This window comes from Falco punctatus (assembly GCF_963210335.1).
Source record: "Falco punctatus genome assembly, chromosome: 3".
In the NCBI taxonomy this organism is placed as follows: domain Eukaryota; kingdom Metazoa; phylum Chordata; class Aves; order Falconiformes; family Falconidae; genus Falco; species Falco punctatus.
The window spans coordinates 4328262-4348274 of record NC_137582.1 but is presented as its reverse complement, the minus strand read 5'-3'; the positions used below and the strand labels follow the sequence as shown (position 1 = coordinate 4348274).

At 41.6% G+C, this 20013-nt stretch overlaps 1 protein-coding gene across 1 annotated transcript in view; it reads left to right on the top strand.

The window, feature by feature from the left end:
- LOC308061349 (uncharacterized protein) overlaps nucleotides 1-16939 on the top strand; it is a 78148-nt gene extending 61209 nt beyond the window's left edge. Inside the window, exon 2 of the mRNA XM_080381176.1 lies at nucleotides 15120-16939. Coding sequence (XP_080237302.1) covers nucleotides 15120-16133 — 1014 coding nt within the window. The 3' untranslated portion in view covers nucleotides 16134-16939. The remainder of the gene's footprint in view (nucleotides 1-15119) is intronic.
- Nucleotides 16940-20013: the final 3074 nt, after the last annotated feature.

The following is a 20013-nucleotide window of genomic DNA, read 5'->3' as shown; positions in this document are numbered from 1 at the left end:
GTAAGTGTGGAAGTGATGGGTTTCTTATTGATTGTACAGGAGTCTTGCTTAGACACATGGCTGGAAATTTTCACCTTTGAAAACATTACTCTGAGAAAGCTGAAAAGAGAGCAGAAGCCAGTGCTGATAAGAAGGGATCAATGCAGACCATGGATGGAATGTTATTAATAAGTGATAAGACTGAACTTGGGAGCTAATCAAATAAAAAAGACATTTTCTAGTTGGGCCATTGCACAGGCACTTGATTGCTGTAGTAATGGCAATGCAGAGATTAGAAACAATGAACTGTACAGCAAAAACTGGCTGAAAATCTCTCCTCATGGAAGCATCTATTTAAAAGAACAGTTAAAAGAGAACAATTTTCTAGAAGAGATATATTTGAGGATATTTAACAGGGGTGATGAACAGGAACCAGTGATCTTTGGAGCACTTAAAAATTGAAACTAATGCTGGCAAAAGATGCCAGATAAGCTTACAAACTCAATTCTCCTAGTTACTACTAGCAGGGTGACAATTCCACGCAGCTGGAAACTGAATGTCTAGGCTCTACAAATTTCTTCACCTGCAGGGATCATCTCCCATTATGCAGTATGGTTATTCAGTCTTTGGCATCTTTCTCTGAAGCATCACTTGATGTAAGCTTTAGAGGAAGAGGCCTGTAGCTGGGGATGAAAAGGAAGTATTTTCCCCAGCTTCATTGCATCCCCAACAATGTCTAGTCTTCCTATTCAGTCCTCTAGGATGGCTGCAAAACCTGGGAGACCTCTACTAATCTCTATGTATAAAAAAAGGATGGAAGCACAACTTTTCTGTATCCTTTCTTACTACATTTCTTAGTTTTTTTCTATAAGTAAAGCATGTTTATAGCTTTTCATGACATATTTGTCTTTTCTGTTGAAAGCTCCAGTGTCTTCTGATAGATTAGAAAATTGCTACTACTAAAATAGACTAGCTTATACAGTCACTTAGGTAACTCTAAAGCCAAGCTACTAATAACAACCACCATCCGCTTTTCACTACTGGGGAAAGGTTACATGAGACTTTTAAGCCTGATTTGCCTAATTTCCTTAAGGAGATCTCAAAGATCCAAGAATTGAATGAGGAAATTAATGGGAGGCAGATAAGAATGCTGGTCTTATCTCTACAATAGGAAGAAGCAGCTACGGGGGGAAAATCCCACAAGAAGGGTATTAGACACAGGGAATTTGTAAGGTTGGAGTCCTACTGGGTAGTTTTCCAAATGAAGAATGTAATTCAGATGCCTGTTGGGGAAAGAGCTGCCATTTCTATTCCAGTTTCAGCAGTGCTAGTCATGCTGCTTTCCCAGTGCATCGGTACTATAGAATTCGAAGAGCACACAAAAAACTATGAGAGGCCTGAGGTACAATGCTGAGAGTGAATCTGTGTTTTGCACAGGGTATAGGTCATGTCCTCTACCTGAACTATGCAAACCTTCCATAGCTCATGAGGATAAAGAAACTCATCAGGACCATGTTGTGAAATGAAACCTGCACATCCGTGATGCAGGGTGCTCGGTAGCTTTGCAGGTGTGTGGTACCATGTAACTTCTTAGATGAGTCCAGAGCAACTGGCTGTGCAATGATGACAATATTTTGGGAATCTTTCCTCACCATCTGACAGAACAGACCGTAGACCAGAACCACCACCACCACTCCCCATCCACCCACCCATTTGCCAATCAGCACCTTATTTTTATGAGATGATGATGTGATGTTAACCTTAAGACCATGGAGACATTTATTTAGTCCCTGTTCAACATGGGAACCACACCAAGAGAGGTTACATTTGCTTTTGCTCCTGAGTCTGAGCACTTGGAGATTTAAGAGCTGAAATCCATGCTAATTCCCTCGGGTTTTTTGTAATCTGCCTTGAAGGACTGGACGAAATGTCCTGCAGGGCACCAAGAGGGCTTGATTTGTCATTACTTCAAACAAGTAAATATATGCGACTTAAGCCCAGCTGTGGTCTGATATGGCAAGAGGAACTAAAACCCCTGTGTGATTAGTATACAGTTTATACATATCTCCAGTACCCAAGGTGTTGTTCATTGCTCTGAAATGGCTAAAGATCATCTTGAATGCTGCTGCTCACCTTCTCTGATTCCTTTTAATCCCTACACCCTTGCTTCAACCCTTCCTGGGAAGGAAATGCTTAAAAACAACCCCAACCAGGGGCTTTACTGAGGGTAATAAGACACGAATGGTACCAACTATGTAACCAAAGCAGCAACACACATACCCTCCAGCTGCTAAATGAGACATGTAGACAGTATGGTGAGTTGGGCAGGATGGAAAATAAGTAATAGTTCAGACCTGAAGTAGACCCTTTAAGGAGATAGTTTATCAAGGTAATTAATGACAGTAGCCACAGAAAACATCCTTGGTCTATGACATACATCTTCTCAGGTGAGGAACCTAACCAGAGGTACAGTCCAGAGCCATGGAGGAGACAGAGAGCAGAAGTAGGACTCTTCCTTCTGCCACTTGATCAGATGATAATGTTAAGGAAAAAATCTTATTTCAGTGAAGACTCCTTTTCATATGTATGATGTACCTTTCTGACTCATTCTAGGTTTCTCCATTCCTCTATTTTTTTCCACCAGAAACAAAACTGTCAGGAAGGACAGCCAGCACATGACTCCATTGAATGTGGAACCCTTCCCCTAAAAATGTTCCTAGAGGTGGGGAATGAACAGCCAATGCTACTCTACGACCAATGCTTTGCAATGTCTGTTCACATGTATTCGCCCTTTTAGCTACCTTTCTGGGTTATTTATTAGATATGTTAATAGCACCTAAAGCCATCTGGAGAAGATGATATTTAGTTATTATTCAAGGCTATAAGGAAGAAAAGAAAATGTATCAGAAGACAATTAGAGAGCTCCCTTTCTGTCCCTTGAGCTGCTAAGAAAGTGCTATGTACTAATAGGTTTAACTTCCCTTCCTATTATGCTCTGTTAGGATCTACCTTTCAAAGCACCCTGACAAGATAAGACAGTAGGCTGCTGAACCGTAATAAGTGACACGGGTACACAGAAAATGTGTTTGTGTTTCAAGACACACCAACCTGATGGCTAAGGTAGGCCACTGTACCTCTCATCAGAGAAAACAAAAATTGTTCCAAGTCTTACAGAAAAAGCCTCCTTCACAAGTGAATTGCAAGGATGATGAACAGAAGTTGTGGTGAGAGAGAGCAAGGGGAGCCACAGTTCTGAGGAGACGTTCAAAAGATCCAAGAGCTGAGAGCACGCTAAGGTGCTAAGAGGTGCTAAGAGCAGGCATCTGGGTAGTCTGGGGTTTTCTGGAGATAGTGCTGTTATTGGTGACTATGCTGAACATAAAACTGTTGGTATAGACAGAGATACTTTATCAAAGACAAAAGGCTCATCCTACTGAAACTAATGAGTGCACAATTCTATTAATGAGGAAAACTTGGTATTTTTCCAGAAGATCAGGAGAAGGCAAGGCTCTACTAAGACTTGAATTTGAGGCCTTGCATGGAATTCAGAAAGGGGATAGGTTTCATATTCACCCTTCCCCACTTGTGAGCAAGCTTGACGGAACTGTTTGCATGTATGTGCTGACTCACATGTACAGGTGTTTGCATTGGATCCTCAGCTAAAGGACATATATAATGGCCAAGAGGTATATGGGTGGGAGGCTTCGTTGTTCTTTAGCCATACACAAAACCGTGTGAAGACTGCATGCAATTTGTAAAATTGTTGTTGCAAATTTGGAAAAGCCCCCATCTTTATTCTGCCTCTGTTGAAATCAAGGGCAGGGTCATCGTTGATTGTAAAAGGTGCAGGATCAAGGCCTTCTAGGATCTGGAGGGATTTTCCAGGGTGTACCTCTGTGTTCCAGTATAGGCATCCAGCTTTCAATAATACTGAAGATTTCCTTATTGGTTTACTTGTAACACCCACTAAAGTGAACAGAAACACTCCTAATGAGAGCTGAATTTCTGAGTTCAGTGCTACAGTCCTGAAGGCAGAAAAATAATAGTTTGTTAGGAGGGTCTTCAAAACACATGGGTGGTATTCATGAACTTGACTGGTGGTACACACTATACTGGAGAAGGCTGTGTCGCCTTAGCTCTAGCTTTAGACTATGCTCTACGGTGTTGTGGTTTAACCCCAGCCAGTAATTAGGTACCACACAGCTGCTTGCTCACTCCCCCCTCACCCAGAGGGATGGGGAGGAGAATCGAGAAGCAATGTAAAACTCAAGGGCTGAGATAAGAACAATTTAATAATTGGAAATAAAATAAAAATGAAAGAGCAATAATAATAATAATAATAATAACAATAACAGTTATAATGAAAAAGAGAGAGAGGGGAAGGAATGAAATCCGAAGTGAAGGGACACAAGAAACCAAGTGATGCACAGTACAGCTGCTCACCGCCCACTGACTGATGCCCAGCCAGTCCCTGAGCTGAGATCCACAGGCCCTGGCTGACCCCCCCAGTTTATATACCAAGCATGACATCCCATGGTATGGCATACCTCTTTGGCTGGTTTGGGTCAGCTGTCCTGGCTGTGTCCCCTCCCAGTTTCTTGTGCCCCTCCAGCCATCTTGCTGGCAAGGCCTGAGAAACTGAAGAGTCCTTGAGTTAATATAAACATCTCATAGCAACCACTAAAACCGTCAGTGTGCTATCAGCATTATTCTCATCCTAAATCCAAAACACAGCACTAGCTACTAAGAAGAAAATTAATTCTATCCCAGCCAAAACCAGGACATACAGAAAAGTTGGAATTGCCTCCATGCCCAGCTGCTCACGTAGCAGGAGAAGAGATCCTTGCGAATTTGAGGAGAGCAGCTTACCTGGAGAAGCACGAGGTTGCCTTAATCCTGGCATTGTGACAGAAAGTTGCTATTTTTCCAGGCTTTGTTTGTTCTTTGGAGTGAAATGTGTTTAATTCTCAGGAGAAAAGCTATTTTCTTTTCCTTCCTAACTGGTAATGGTAATAAACAAGAGGAAAATAAATAAAACAGAGGGAGGTGAGTACAATTGTCAAAATTCTCAGGGAGCTGGCAAGACCAGATTCAGAAAGTCCTCAGTGAAATGAATGGATCCCTCTCCCACGTGCACACTTGGACTAATGGGAGCATCTGCAAGTAAGGGTGTACTATTAATTGGCAGAATCACTCTAATGGCACTAATATGTAAACATTCAGATGTTCTCAGGCTTGGTAGAATAAGTACTCCTTATTCCAATAACTGTACATGGTTCCTTGTAAGTCAGGAGAAAAAGGGTGGAGCCAGCGCTGTAGTTGCAATGAGCTTTTATCTGTATCAAAATTGGTTCTTTTTGTCCAAGAGTTGAGCACAGAGTCAAGGTGAAGCAAAGGGTCTATTTACATTTCCAGATTAAGTAAAGTCAAATGCTCAGTGTTGAATCAAAAAAGCAACTCTTGACTGATGGACTAGAAAATGCTCAAAAGCACACAAGTGCTATGATATCATACCTCATGGTTCAGAGGAAATGAAAACTGCTGCTGGACATTCAATGGTACATTAAGTGTCTCCAGGACACTACCAGTGATCCATGTGGCCAGGAACAGCAAGTTCTGCATGAGATAATTATTCTAAGATTTCAAAACAGGACCCGCTGCAATTAATGCAAGACCAGCACTTGTGTCCTACATGTCAAAGAAAGGACACAAGAAATGCAGTGAAGGATCCATCAAGTCTTCAATGACCTTTTAGTAATGAGCTAGGTAGTGTAATACAGCTTAGCTCCCTGGGTTCCTAAGGATGGAGGGAAATTGCTTGGCACAGTTCAGTTAGAGATGTGTTGCTTTTTTTCAGACCCACAAACATTAAAGGCAAATATATCTGCAGAGGTATTTGCACCCATAAAGCTGTGTGGGAAAAACAACCCCAACAAACCAAAAAAACAACCCCGAAAAGAATAACAATAAAACCCACCACCACCTTTCTTCATGCTGGGATCAGGAAGTGATACAAGATCTTGAAACCTGATCCAAGAAGCTCTCAAAAGCCTCTGCCCTTCCCAAAAATATTGGCTGAATGTTGAGCCTGAAACAAAACCAGAAAGGCAATTAGCTCTCATGAACTCTGTATGCCACAGGGACAAAATTCCGAAAGGGTTTTTAGCTCCTCATAGCACACTGCTTGGCTTAGTACTTTGAGTTTAACAGGAGCATCTGGTTGGAGCCCTGAGTGTAATGCAGTTATGTGCCTAAGTTTTATTATTACATCTTTACACCCTCCACCCCCCCGCCAAGGAACCTACCTGCTTATATTATGGACTCTACACTGCAGGAAACACAAAATTGCCCAGCTGGCTGTAGCTAGACCGAGAGGCTGCAAGGAGGAAATGGGATAAGAATTTAATTCTCGGTAGTTCACGGATAAACTATCTCCAGTTTTCTTCAGCTGGGACAAATTGCTTGGAGAAGGTATTACAGTGTAACTTATCTGCCAAAGCTCTTCCAATATGCTTTAACCATTCCAGAACAACTCCTTTATACAAAGGCATGAAGGAATCTTTGTGTTTGGATTATCTTCTCCAAATAGGGGAATTAGTCAGAAATTGCTATTCTGGTTGATTCCATTTGAATCTTTAGAAAGCTGCTTTACCCCATAGATCCAAAGTAGAACCTGTTTCATAGTAAATATAAAGTGAAATAATGGTGAGAGCAGTGAGACCCAGTAGAGTTGTTAAACCGTTTATACCCCAAGTCAGCCTGGTTTTGAGAGGTTTAAATGATGCACAGCAGGCAATCCCACCCTTTAAGTCAAAGGAAACAAATTTGTTCACTCTAAGTCACAGTGTCTGGGAAGACTGGGATCTACCTTCTTAGTTTTTTTGAAGAGGTGTTCTCTTGCCAGAGAATGTTTTTCCTTAGTTGTGGATATTTTTCCCATTTTTCATTCAGCAAGCAGTGGTACAGATTTTGGCAATGTCACCATGTAATCATGCTTTATTTCAATGGGTAGACTTGAATGGGCTTTGCTCCTATGGTAACAGATTTTTCGCTGCAGTTTTTCTTAGCTTTTTGAAGATGCCATTAACCACTGTTCCCATCAGCCTGGGTCTGTATGTGACTTGGGCTATCCAAGACTGGATCTCAAAAGTGTCAAGGTTACACCAGGCAAAGGAAAGGAGAGTGAGTGACTGGGAAAATGAGATCAATCTTTTTCATCTTTTCCCTAATCCTGGACTAAGCAGAGGACAAAGCAGCCCAGCAGAGCTTATAGGAGCTAAATGGCTGCTGCAAATTTTGCCAGTCTCAATGGTCCCTTGTGGAGGATCATGCGAGCAGGATCCTTTCTGCCCCATCCTGGTTCCTCTCTGTGGCAATATGCCCTTTGCTCAAAAGTGAGTAAAGGTCTCACTGTGCCAGCTGCCACAGGGATCTACAGCTGCTTCTTGAAGACATTATCTCTAGGGCTATGTCAGCAAACCAGGTGGAGTTACAGCTAAGATTTTGGCAATATCTGCAACTCTGGGCTTGTGTTTAAGGTCACATTTCTGTAGCTGTGCTTGCTTTCATTTAATCTTGTTTGCTCTGACGTCAATGCAAATGCAGCAGCAAGCCCATGCTGTTACACGCTCTATTATTATGTTTTTTCTCTCTTAAATCATGGCTAGCTTCTTACGATTGAGTTAGATTTACTATGGAGAGGGGCAGGTTGTTTTAACAGTGCAGTAGCTACTGTGTTGCCATATTCGATCCAAATACCGAGTGTCTGCACTTCATAATTCTGTTCGATTGATTCTTGTTATAACAGCCAAAAAGCTGAGTTCACTGTGAGCTGTGTGTGCCTGTATCCTGGTGCAATTCAGACCTGAATGCTAATGTATTAGTCCTGCCTATTTTATACATAAACAATTTATTACCTTCATATGAATTAAATTTTCATGACATAGATTAATGCATTCTGCCTGCCATCTGGAACGTCCTACAGCGGTCTCCAAATGGTGCAGGGATCCACATGTCATTGAAATGGAGCCCTTCGCAGAGCAGAGCACAGAAGCTGAGTTACACTGCACAACTTTAGGGCCATTGGGTAGCATGGAATAAATCATCGACCTGTTGAAACTAGAGGTAAACCTAGGTTGGAAGAGGATATAGTGATTTTCTTGAGCGCACAGCAAATTTAACAAACTCCCAAATCTTGCAAAATATCTAAAGGGCATCCCTTGATTGCAAGGCACAGAGATGTTCAGTGACTTGTCTGTGGCTGTGGAGCAAGTCCATAGAAAAAGTAGTAACAGTTCCTCCATCCCCTGCGTGCCCACTGCACTGCTCTATAAAGCAGCCTCTGTTTGAAGAGCAAAAGGGAGAAGAGTCAGATAATAGGCTTGAGGATAAAAGAAGTGACATCAAAATCTTTCAACATCCATGTCATTAGTGGATCAGAGGATGGGCTGTCGTTGACTCTTCTGGCCTTAGACGCTACAGCATTCATCAAGAAAATTGTAAGTTTTCAGGGAATTGGAAAGCTGTGGACTTTCAGGTCATGTTTAATCATTTTTTACAAAGAAGCTCTATTTGTAATACCCCTGCTGTCAAAGCATCAGTGGATTAACAGGACTAGCAGGTAATTCTGCTTTAACATCAATACTGGTATAACACTATATGCTGCCTACAGCTTAATAGGAACATTTGAAAAATGTATTTGTGGAGTGACAGTATGAAGTAAGTAATAGCTGTAGAATGTGGGTAAGAAAATTATCACAAAGGGCAGAACAAATATTCAGGCCTTTTCCCAGCCATTAAAGGCATGGAGTCTTCTTTGCAGGCTCCAGTCCACTGCTGGCTCCCTAGTCTGAGTTTCCCTCCTTTACCTCTAGCCACTGGAGCCACAAATTCTTTGCAGTGAGACATGATCACCTGGAAGATGAGTCAACCCACCACCTAAAGTACTGTCTGAAGTACCTATTTTCAGAGAAGGTGAGCTGGTCATCCTCCGTTCCTATTGAGGGTGCCCTAGACATCCAGCTCAGACTGGACTCTTAACAGTTGAAGAGAGCAGAGCTTACTCCTGTCCATTGTGCACAGTCTTCAAATAGCTCAGAAATGTGTTCTTGAAGGCACTCCTACTATAGGGAATCCTCTGGTCTGATGAGACTATACCTGAATCAACCCATTGGGAGCCTGCCCTGACTAAAACATGAGGCAAGCCTGGGCAAGAAACAATCTCAACCCCTTCTGTTGGAGCTGTGGAGATGCAAATGTGCTGTAGGAAGGGGTAAGGAAGTGAGAAAGGAGCTTTTAGCCTTGTAACTGGACATTCAGGGAAATTTTAATACTGAAGCCTCTTTATATTAAATTGACTTTGTCAAAGGGCACCTCCAAGGATGCCCTTACTGCCAGCCTGTGTAGTCATGCCAGTTTTTCATTTCTGGCCTAACTGGTCTAACAAAGCAAAAAGGAATAATACTGTGGAGAGATGGGGTATGGGGGCTTGAAGGTCTGTCTTTTAAGTAGTTAATTTCCTAGCCTATATGTTTTCAGAAAAGGTAATGGCACTGCTGACACCTTCTTTTCAGAAGACAGGGATCCTCATTCTTCCATTCTGAATGAAATATTGCAGGGCATTGCTGAGAAAATGTGCTTGTCTCCCTGGGTATTTCTGAGTGCAATGGATGAGTGGCATCCAGAGAACAGGCAGATTGAATGATAGCAGAGTTGCTCGCACTGCCTCCAAGGTGCTGGTCTCTGTTATCAGTTGGGATAGTGCAGGGTACCAAATTAGTTCCTAGACACGAGCTTCCACTGTAGCAGATAGCTCCATCTTTCTGGATTTTACAGTGCCAAGCTCTAAATTAAGAAAAACCAGCAAGGAAAGGGCTCAGTCTCTTTGTCTTTTCAGGTTCTGCTCATGCTGCTATCTTTGTGGGCATGTAATGTAAGCAGGAGTTGGTAGTTAGCAGGGGATATTGCATTTTTCATTTCTGCTTCACTCCACTCACAGCAGTGAGAAGATTTAGGCCAGTGCTGTAAGTCACACACACACATACACCCCAGTCAACATGGGTCCAACTGCAGGTGCAGACTTTTACTTCTCATACAGTCTTGTTGAAATGGCCAGGATTTCCAGGCGCTCAGGACTTTGGGAAATCAATCTCCTTACTCTGACAGCTGAGGCTAAGATTTTTGAAGCTGAACTGAGGATCTTGAGTTATGAGTTAGATCCTTAAATAAATTGGCTGAATTTAAGAAGTGCAAAGCCAGTGCTACTGTTGAAAAACAGGTCATTTATTTATATCTTAAATCTGGATTTAGAAATCTAATATTAGTTGCTCATTGTTAACAAATCTTTGTCTTGGTCTAAGTTAGGAATGATGTCCCTATTTAGATGTGGAAGTTGGAAAAGTTAGCTTACGTGACTTTACTTGTCATCACAGACTGCCAATAAGAAGTCCAGGACTAGAGTTCTACACCTTCCCTTCCTTCTTGCAATATCGCAAAACCCTACAAGATGCTTCCCAAGACTTAGGTTGTTCCATAAAGCTTGGCAGTCATATGGGAAGTCTGGAGACTCCATGATTTGCAGATTGGGTGTGCCTGCAAGGGCAGGTCTGCTGCAGGTTTCCTAAAACTCAGGCTGGTCTCCTTGTGTATTCAGGGAGGAGCTGTTAAAGCAATGATAACATTAGGAATGAGAGTGCGCCAAATTGTATGAAATGGTGCAATTCCTCTTAAGATTCCCCAGGGTTTATGAACAAATTTTAAATATGTTTTCATGAAACATTCCTTTACATTAGCGATTGCAAATACAAAGTCGTGTCCAAAACCTTCTCTCACCTACAAAATAAAACCTGTAATGTAAACCCCAGTCCTCTATGAAGCAAAACGTGTAATAAGGATTTGTAAAATCCTACAAAATGTAAAGAATTTGGCAGAGCATCATTGAGAAAAATGTTGTATACACGTTTAGCATTACTTGACATAATTTTCAAGTAATTAATAGATTTTTTCATGTTTAGATTATTCAACAGATATCACCTTCTGTAGAGCATTTTTTTTTTCTAAAAAAATAAGTTCTCTGGAATTGAACCATTTTAGGGAAATAACATAATCCCGCTTCACCTGTCACTGTGTAACTTGTACTGTATAGTATACTTATATCTAAAATGCTCCTACGGGTTACAAGAGTGAATCAGTACCAGTTTACAGGGGGAAAACGGAGTTACAGAGAGACAAAACATCTTCCCTGCTATCACATGAATAACTTGTGGTAGATAAGGGATTTGAAATGGGTTCCCTGATACTGGGCTGGTGTTCAGGCCACTCAACTGTCTTTCCTTTGTTCTGTTTTGATACTCTTCTTGCTATTGTTGTTTTAAGATACCAAGTAGTGCAATGGAAAGGGAATCATGGCAGAACAACACCATCGCTGGATCCTGCTCTGAGGAGACTCAGCAGGGACTTGTGTGAAGTCCCCTCACTCACTCCACCTTGGTAGCTGGCTGTTTTGGGATCAAAGACAGCTATGTGTGATGTTAGCAATGCCTTCAGTACTGCTGATTAGACACTGTTACATTTTAGCTTCACCAGCCCAATGGACCACCTGACTTCCTAGGACCCACTGACTCACAGTATTGTTTTTTTAAATTTTTCTGGTACAGCAAATGATGATGTAAATACCTGACATTGCAGGTGTGATCTTTATGCCAGCTGACAAAAGCTGACAGGACACTGCGAGGCTGGAGGTTTAAGGAATTTCTGAGAGTTATTCGGATTTGGGGATTTGGGCTGTTTGCTGCGTTGTCCATTCACAGTGACCTGAGCTATTTAATGTATATGCAGAAGCTGCACTGGAAGAAAAGCCATTCATTCCTGGATGTTTAAACTGAATCGTTTCTCTCCCCTGTTGAATGACAGCACGTGTAATGGATGTCCATGTGACAGAGGGCTTTTCAGTAGCAGAGTTTCAGGCATCACACAGAAAATTAAGGCACACTGAAGGCTTGGTGTTTATTTTGGAGCTGAACCCAAAAACCCTGCACTCTGGGGACAAGCTTTCAACCACATAAGCCAAAGGATTTGATCTGTGAACTTCCTTTCTTGGGTATTTCTGTCCTCCCCTTTGAAACACAGCAATCAGTTGATACACGTGATGATGGGAAGAAAAAGCATCTGAGTTGTGTAACATCTGCTTATCACTACAGATTATCCTGTAGCAATGAGATTAAAGCTTTTCCTCATGTAGGAATAGCTTGGGATTTAGAGTTGGTTTTTGTTTTGGTTTTTATTGTTGTGGGTTTTTTTCTTCTTATGTAATGTACTATAAATTTGGTTTCATTGAGCAAGGAGAGGAAACTTCACAAGTGTGACTGAGAAAATTGGGATCCTTAAAGGAAGTGGACATTTTTAAAGGATTCCTTTCAACCATGACATATCTATAATTATATATGTTATAATCCCAGTATTGCCTCCTGGTGGTTATGTCCACAATAGGACTGAAATGGGGAAGCATTATGGAGCCATACAGGGAAGTGACTTCCATAAAATAGTGGTTTCATCACTTGTGTAACAACAGAGGCTGAGGACCAAGACTGGAAAGGAACCTCAGCTCAATTTCTTCTCTTGACCTAGTCATCAAGTTGGTGAACAAGGTTTCAAAACGGCATAAAAATTTCCTAAGACTGTATTGCAAATCCCACTTTCTGCCTATACGCCAATTGTCTATACGCTCTGCAATGAGCAGACTCCTGAAATTGAAATGAAGTAAAAAGAGCAGAAGCACCTCTCTCTGAGGACCATCCAGTCTGAGCACTAAGGCAGCTTAAGTAGAGAGCCATTGGATTGCTGTTTATGGGGGACACCAGCTTTCCTACATGTGAGGCCACTCTGTGCTAATTTGCCACTGGTCTACAGTGTATGCAATAAATTTAGTAAAATAGCAATAAGGTACTGTAACCCTTCTGTCTCTGCCCTTCCACTACTCAGCAGTTTATATCAGAAGAATCAGCAAGCTGAGACCAGGAAGGAAAGTATTTAAATTATATGAAGGCTTAGGTTTCTAAATAAAGACTGGTGGTCCCTTTGATAATACCTCTATCGTAATACTTTGATCCAGAGAGCTTGAAGTAGTCATTCTTTGTATGAGTGTCTCTTTGACTGCAAAGGGAATTTTAGGCACAGAGCAATTACCTACACAAGATTGGGCCAATTACTTAATTAAATTTTAAGTAGAGTATATGCATAGCAGATGGACATTTTGAGAAGGTACTGAGTAATGTGTGCAGGGTAACAGAGGATGCAGCTTACCTTGCACATTAGTTTTGGGTGGGTTTTAAGTGTATTAACATCAGAACTCCAATCGGATTTAGGTGGTGTGTAAAATTTCTCCACACCTTCTTAACCTGTCTGAATTTTACTCAGACAAATGCAGCACAGAATGATCCAATCACTTAATCACTCCTGTCTGAAAGTAGCATGAAAACAAAGAAAAGCCACAGCTAGAAAGAGGCATTGTCTAGGCAGGTTGACCTATAGGCTTGGATAGGTGGCTGGGTTTTAGCTGGATACTCACTTTTTTAAGGCAGCTAAAAGGCTTTTCAACCAAGATCTTTTCAAAAGTTATAGTTTGTAGGCACTATGTTGTTCATCTTTTCTTACTTTCCATTCCCATACCTCACTTTGCATTGGAGCTTTCATTCTGTCTCATTGCTTTATGTGCCTGCATTTTAGGACAAGAGTTTATTTATGTTTATTTTTTTTCACTTCACATTTACAGGGCTATAGGCAGCCTTAAGTGTTTTCCTGGAACACAGCAAGACACAGAAAGGGCAAGAGGAGTATCCTTTTTATTTGCTAATAATGATGTAATGATACTAAGCTCAGGGGCTTAAAAAAAAATAAATATCCCACCAATATCAGTGAACAGGAATTACCAATGCAGGTTTGGTTAGGTCAGATGAGAGGAGCTGTGAAGTAAAATAGCTCACGTTCTCTGTATGTCAGAGGAAAAACAAGGTAATACTATCATTTCAGAAAATATATTTATGATAATAAGGTCCAGAAGTCCAAGATACAGTCAGGAATATTGCTCTTGACTGTCCCATAAAATGTATAGTCTGTACAAGAAACAGAGTAGGAATGGAAAAGAAACCTTAGGGAAGAGGACTTACTCCTTTAGGCAGGAGCAGGGACACAGCCCATCTCCCCATGACACCCGTGAAGCCTGTAATTGCCTACACAGCACTAGAGTTGAACAGCAAAGCTCTGTTTACAATGAGGTACTTATATTTTTGATGAAAATGAGGACTTTTTCCCAACCATGACATAAACTTTCTGTGAACAAGGTGAAGAAACGAACTCCAGGTTTGCCACATCTGCCATTTAGCAGTTCCTTTAGCACCTCAGAAGTCTTGCTTTTGAAACTGAACAATATCCACAGTATTATGAACACCATCTAGGCCCATTTAAGGGTATTTTTCTATTGACACAAGCAGAATCATCACTGGCTTAATTGTCTGTCTTTCACGGAAAAGTACCTTGTGGAATCAGGCAGAATTTTGGCAGAAATTAAGATATTTGCCCTCCCCTATCAAGCATATGTCAGTATATGCTCAGGAGTGTGCTGGATGATCACTCTCAGCAGAAATGCCCATTACTTCAAATGTCAGAGGAAAAGGGAAGGACCCACACCTGAGCCTCAGGTAGGAGCTGCCCCAAGCTAACATTAATTCTCTGGTATTTTCCATGTGTTGTGGAGGTCCTAACCTTCCTTGAAATTAATGACTGCAGGTTACAGGCTGGTGCTGCTCACTGCTTAGAAAGGACACACAGTATTTGGGACAGAGTAGGAGAAAGAATGGCAGCGCTGTTTGAGATGCACCAGTGACTCTCAGGGAGGAGACAAGCCCTGATTCCTCAGTTGTCAGGCTTATTTATTCTCTAGACACAGAGACTAAATTTGCCCTTTATTTTAGATTAGCCTGGGGTAAGACAAAATATGGAGCACTTAGGATTTATAGTTATGAGGAGTATGCTTCAAGGGACACTAAGCTTGCACTCCTGTCAAACTCCTGAACATCATAATAAAACCCAACCATGATTAATACAATGTACGATAGTGATCCCCACATTTGTTTGCTTTCTTTAAGGGTGCTCCAATGGCTGAAGAAAAGCCCAAGTATAACTGCACTGTTAGTGAAGTCACCATTGTGAACCTGCAGCCTGAGAAAAATCCCATTCTCATCTTGCCGGGAGGGAAGCCAGGAAGTGAACATAGAAACCTTGGTTTCCAACCTCCTTCTCCAAGGATTTCAGAGAAAACACTATCTAAGGGAGAGAAAAAATTGTGGCCAGAAAAGGTGAAAAAAGAGGGAGCTTTGTCTCCCAGCCTGCATCGTGCAAATGAGATGTGTAGCACAGAGAACATCACCCTGAAGAGGCCAGTGAAGCTGGCCCCTCTGGAGATCCCTCTGGAAGTAAAAGAAGCCCAGCTCCAAAGGATTATGAGCATCCAGAGAGAAGCCCAAATGGCTGCTCAGAAACTGACGGTAATCAGCTCCATCAGCAATGAACCCCATGTGAAAAGGGTAAGGAATCTGGCTCAGGGGGAGTTAGAAAACCTTCAAAAGATAAAGCTGAGTGAGAAGGCTTCTCTGGAGAATAAAAATGATGCCCTACCCCCCAAAAGCAGCAAACCCCTGGGAGAAATTCAAATTATTTTGCCTCCAGAGACAACCTCTAAGCCGACTAAACAACCAGGTGTTGAAGAGGCTCCCAAGACACTCCATAAGCCATTAATCCCCAGTCTCCAGGTATCTGACGTGCATGAAGAGTCTAACAGACCTGGCAACACCCCTGATCCTTGCCCAAATGCTTCTCGGCGCCGATTCAGAGTAAGGCACATGAAAGAGCCCCAGGAAGACTATGGGAAAGCTAAACCCTTAAAAGTCATGGATGCAAGTGTGGGAGAAGGCAAGCAGAAATCTCCAGGTCAACGAACACAAAAAACCCTTAGTGATGCAAGCAAGCTTATTGAAAATGTGGCCAAAAAGCAGAAGGAACGAGGAGCAAAGCAAACAGAAATGGATGAAGCCTCTTTTATGAGGAGGCAGACTACTCGAAGGATGGCCTTGGGAGACATCGTCCAGGTGGATGAAGACTGAAATCATGTGTCATGTAATGCATAGGAGATCTAGACACAACAGCTATCCAGTAAAATATTTTAGACCGACTGCTTAGACAGCAGTCTTCAGAAGAGTGTCTGGAGATATTAGTAGACCACACAGTGAAAATAAGTTAATATTGTTGAACAACTCTGTAATTTCTGAGATGCTCAAACAAGTGGGTCATAGGGCAAATGTCCTCCAACTCACCTAACAATAGAAAGGACCCAGCTACAGTCCTGAGTCCAGCATGGAATACAACTTTATGAGATGCTTATGGACCATGCAGGAAAAATCTGGATGTGGACTGGGTGGAGAGACCAAGAGAAAACCAGGAACCTAGAAAATACTGTACCTAGGGCAAGACAAAAGGAAACAACATTATTTGCTCATGAGAATACAGCCCTCCCACTTTCAGCTGTGGCAAGTTTGTTTCAGAAGGACGAGACTAAGATATTCTTCGGATCTATTGTTGGCAGAACAAAAAGTAATTAGCTTAAGATTTAGCAAGAGACATTTAAGTCAGAAAAGGAGAACTACTTTTAAGGACAATAAACACTGAAGAACGCTGTTTACAGAGATGGGAATCTCTGCTACTGAAATTTTAAATAATACTTTAGACAAACACCTGTCAAGGATGATTTCAGACGAGTTAATCCTTCAGACACAAGGGCCAGATGATCTGTAATGTCCCTCAACCTCTATTTTCTTATATTGTATGGTCTATCTTTTCCGTTGTCCACTTGCAGAGCTACTAACCAAGCCATGTAGTACAAAAGTGTACAATAAACGCAACTTTTCACCGAGTCTTCTTCATTGTCTTACAGCTAGTGTCAAGGTGTTAACTGTATCCTTCAGAAGGCAGTATCTATTAAATGACTGCTGCTTCTTGATTTCTTCAGACCTACTTATGCTCGTTCCCTCCCAATGTCTTGGTAAAGGGAGGAACAGTTAATCCTTATATTTTCATTGTCTTGTCTCAAAAAGCTCTGTCTTTCACTTTTTACCTGTTCACCTTTGGTCACCTTTTAAAATCATCATCATCTTTTGAAAACTGAATATTATTTTTATGTATAATTGTCGTGGTTTAACCCCGGCCGGCAACCAAGCACCACACAGCCACTTGCTCACTCGCCCCGCCCCAGAGGGATGGAAAGGAGGATCGGAAAGGAATGTAAAACTCAAGGGTTGAGATAAGAACAATTTAATAGGTAAAGCAAAAGCTGCACATGCAGGCAACGCAAAGCAAAGAATTCATCACCACTCCCCATGGGCAGGCAGGAGCTCAGCCATCCCCAGGAGAGCAGGGCTCCATCATGTGTAACGGGTACTCGGGAAGACAAACACCATTATACCAAATGTACCCCCTTCCTTCTTCTTTCCCCAGTTTATATACTCAGCGTGATGCCATATGGTATGGAATATCCTTTTGGCTAGCTTGGGTCACCTGTCCCGGCTGTGTCCCCTCCAAATTTCCTGTTCCCCCCCAGCTCTCTGTCTGGCAGGGCCCAAGGAACTGAAAAGTCCTTGATTTGGTATAAACATCACCCAGCAACCACTAAAAACATCAGCGCAGCTATCAACATTGTTCTCAGATCAGAGCCAAAACACAGCACTGTACTAGCTACTAAGAAAATTAACTCTATCCCAGCTGAAACCAGGACAATAATATGAAATAAACCAAGCATGCACAGACTCAACTTAGTCCCAGAAATCTGTTTTAGGGGGCAAAACCCTATTTTTGTGGTTTTTTAAACACCTGTTATGACAAGCTGCCAGAGATGCTAGCACAGTGCAAATATTAGTAAGGTTAACATGTAATGCAATTTGCCTTGTACATGGCTTTTACAGCAAAAAAGTCTTCTGGTAGTTCACTTGTTTGGTTGCTTGATTTGTTTTTTCCTAACGGTAGTCTTTCTGCTTATCAAATGGTCTTGGAAGCTGGAAGTTAAAGAAACAATGGTGAGACTTGCCATAAAATTACAAGAGTTGGCAAAAATACATGGATGCCTTTCAAAAAAAAAGAAGGTGGCTAGAGACAGCAAAACTTGCCTTTAAACATACTGAGGCTGGTGCAAGAAGAGAAAAGAAGAACAAAGCACCTTATTACAGAAAAGAGGTAAGCCTACTTTGCCTTTTATTCTTTCTTCTGTGCACATAATGAAGATAGCCAAAGACAGAGCAGACAAGGTCTTGGAAACTATTTGAGTCTTTTACTGCATTCCAACAATACCAGAAAATGTGAAGCTTTCTTTTTTTTGATGACACATTCCTTGGTTGTTCTCTTAGTAAGAGAAAAGCCAGCATCCAGATATTCTTCTTTTCATTCTTGAGCATTTCTTGCTGAAGAGAAAATAGACATTACCAGGACTGAAACTATGCCTAGGTTTGTCACAGAAGCAGAGACAGTACTTACACAAATCAGTCACCCTGTGACTTGCCAACAGCTTTATCTGTTAATTTTCTACTGTGACAGTAACTGGGGAATTGAGGGCTCAAAGCTATGCAGGACAGGTAATTAAAGATGAATAAGGACTGTGGTAATAGTTCAACACCAAGCAAGAAATTAAAATCAGATACTAAGCCAGGAATAAAAAATGCAAAAGGCTATCCTCCTTGTGATGTCTGGGCAGTAAGGAGAAATTGTTATTTAACTCATAAACTCAACTGCACCTCTGACTTAATGGTGAATATGAAATTGCAACCTCAGTGTGTTTTGCTGGCATCTCACAAGTTCCCAGCCAGCCAGTTCCACCCAGCATTAATGTGATCTCCAAAGAAAATGCTACCAAGATTTGCAGTGTACAGTAGAAGAGGGATGGCATGAGAGAACAGCTGAGTTCTTGAGTTTAGCCTGGCTCAACTGAGAAGCTGTTGCCCTTTGTTAAACTATGATGTACGAAGGTCCCTCAAATGGGTGTATGAGCCCACCTAGTTGAGACTCTTGCCTTGGAAATACAGTGACAACTCAACTAGGATGAACAAACTGCAATTGTGTGGAACTGTGGGAAGGTCAGTATATGTATCAGAATGACATGGTATTGCTCTACTCTTTTACTTAATGCAACTAAATGCATTAAACCATGTGTCCAGGAACAAATTATGAAGTGTTGCTTTAAAAATGTAAAGCGGTGAGAATGAAAAGAATTTAAAGGTCCCAACTTTCTCCTGTGGTTCCAGTGGCAAATTGTTGTTGCATGCATGGGCAGCAGACCTTTGATTAGAGGAAGGGACTAAAAAATCTCTTCTACCTCCATCATTAGCAAGATCATTGCTGAAATGGTGTCTCCAGGATCCATTGTCCAGCTTTACATGGAATTTCATGCTCTGTGTCCCATGCTTCAGAAATCATCTTAATGTATTGGAAAAGTGCTAGATGGCTGATCTGAATTCTGGGAAACACACCTTCTGTGTGACAGGGAAAAGGATTGATCTGTAGTTTATCCAAAGTTCTTTAAGAAGAGAATAAAATAAAGATATAAAAAATTTAGTGGAAGCTGAATCTTAAAAATTCCTAAAAGAACCAGGTGCAGCATTTTAACTCAGGCTGCTGTCCAATATAAATGCATGCTGTCCTGGTTAGACCCTCCCACCACCCCCTTATGCTGGCACTGCTTCTCAAACAGTGGTACAGTGACCTGGAAGATGCGATTTAACATAGCAAATTCCCAAAAAAGTTTTCAACTGGGATCTGTCCTAGTCTTGATTTACTGAATGGCTTCAGCAGTGCTTGTGTCAGTATGAAGGAGGGAAGGACAGGGAAGGACACATTCATTCACTGCATGTATGCACATACTAACTGTACTTGTGTCGTGCTAAACTGTGTCTAAACTATACTCTAAAGACAATAAACTACTGCATCAAAATGCTAAGGAACACA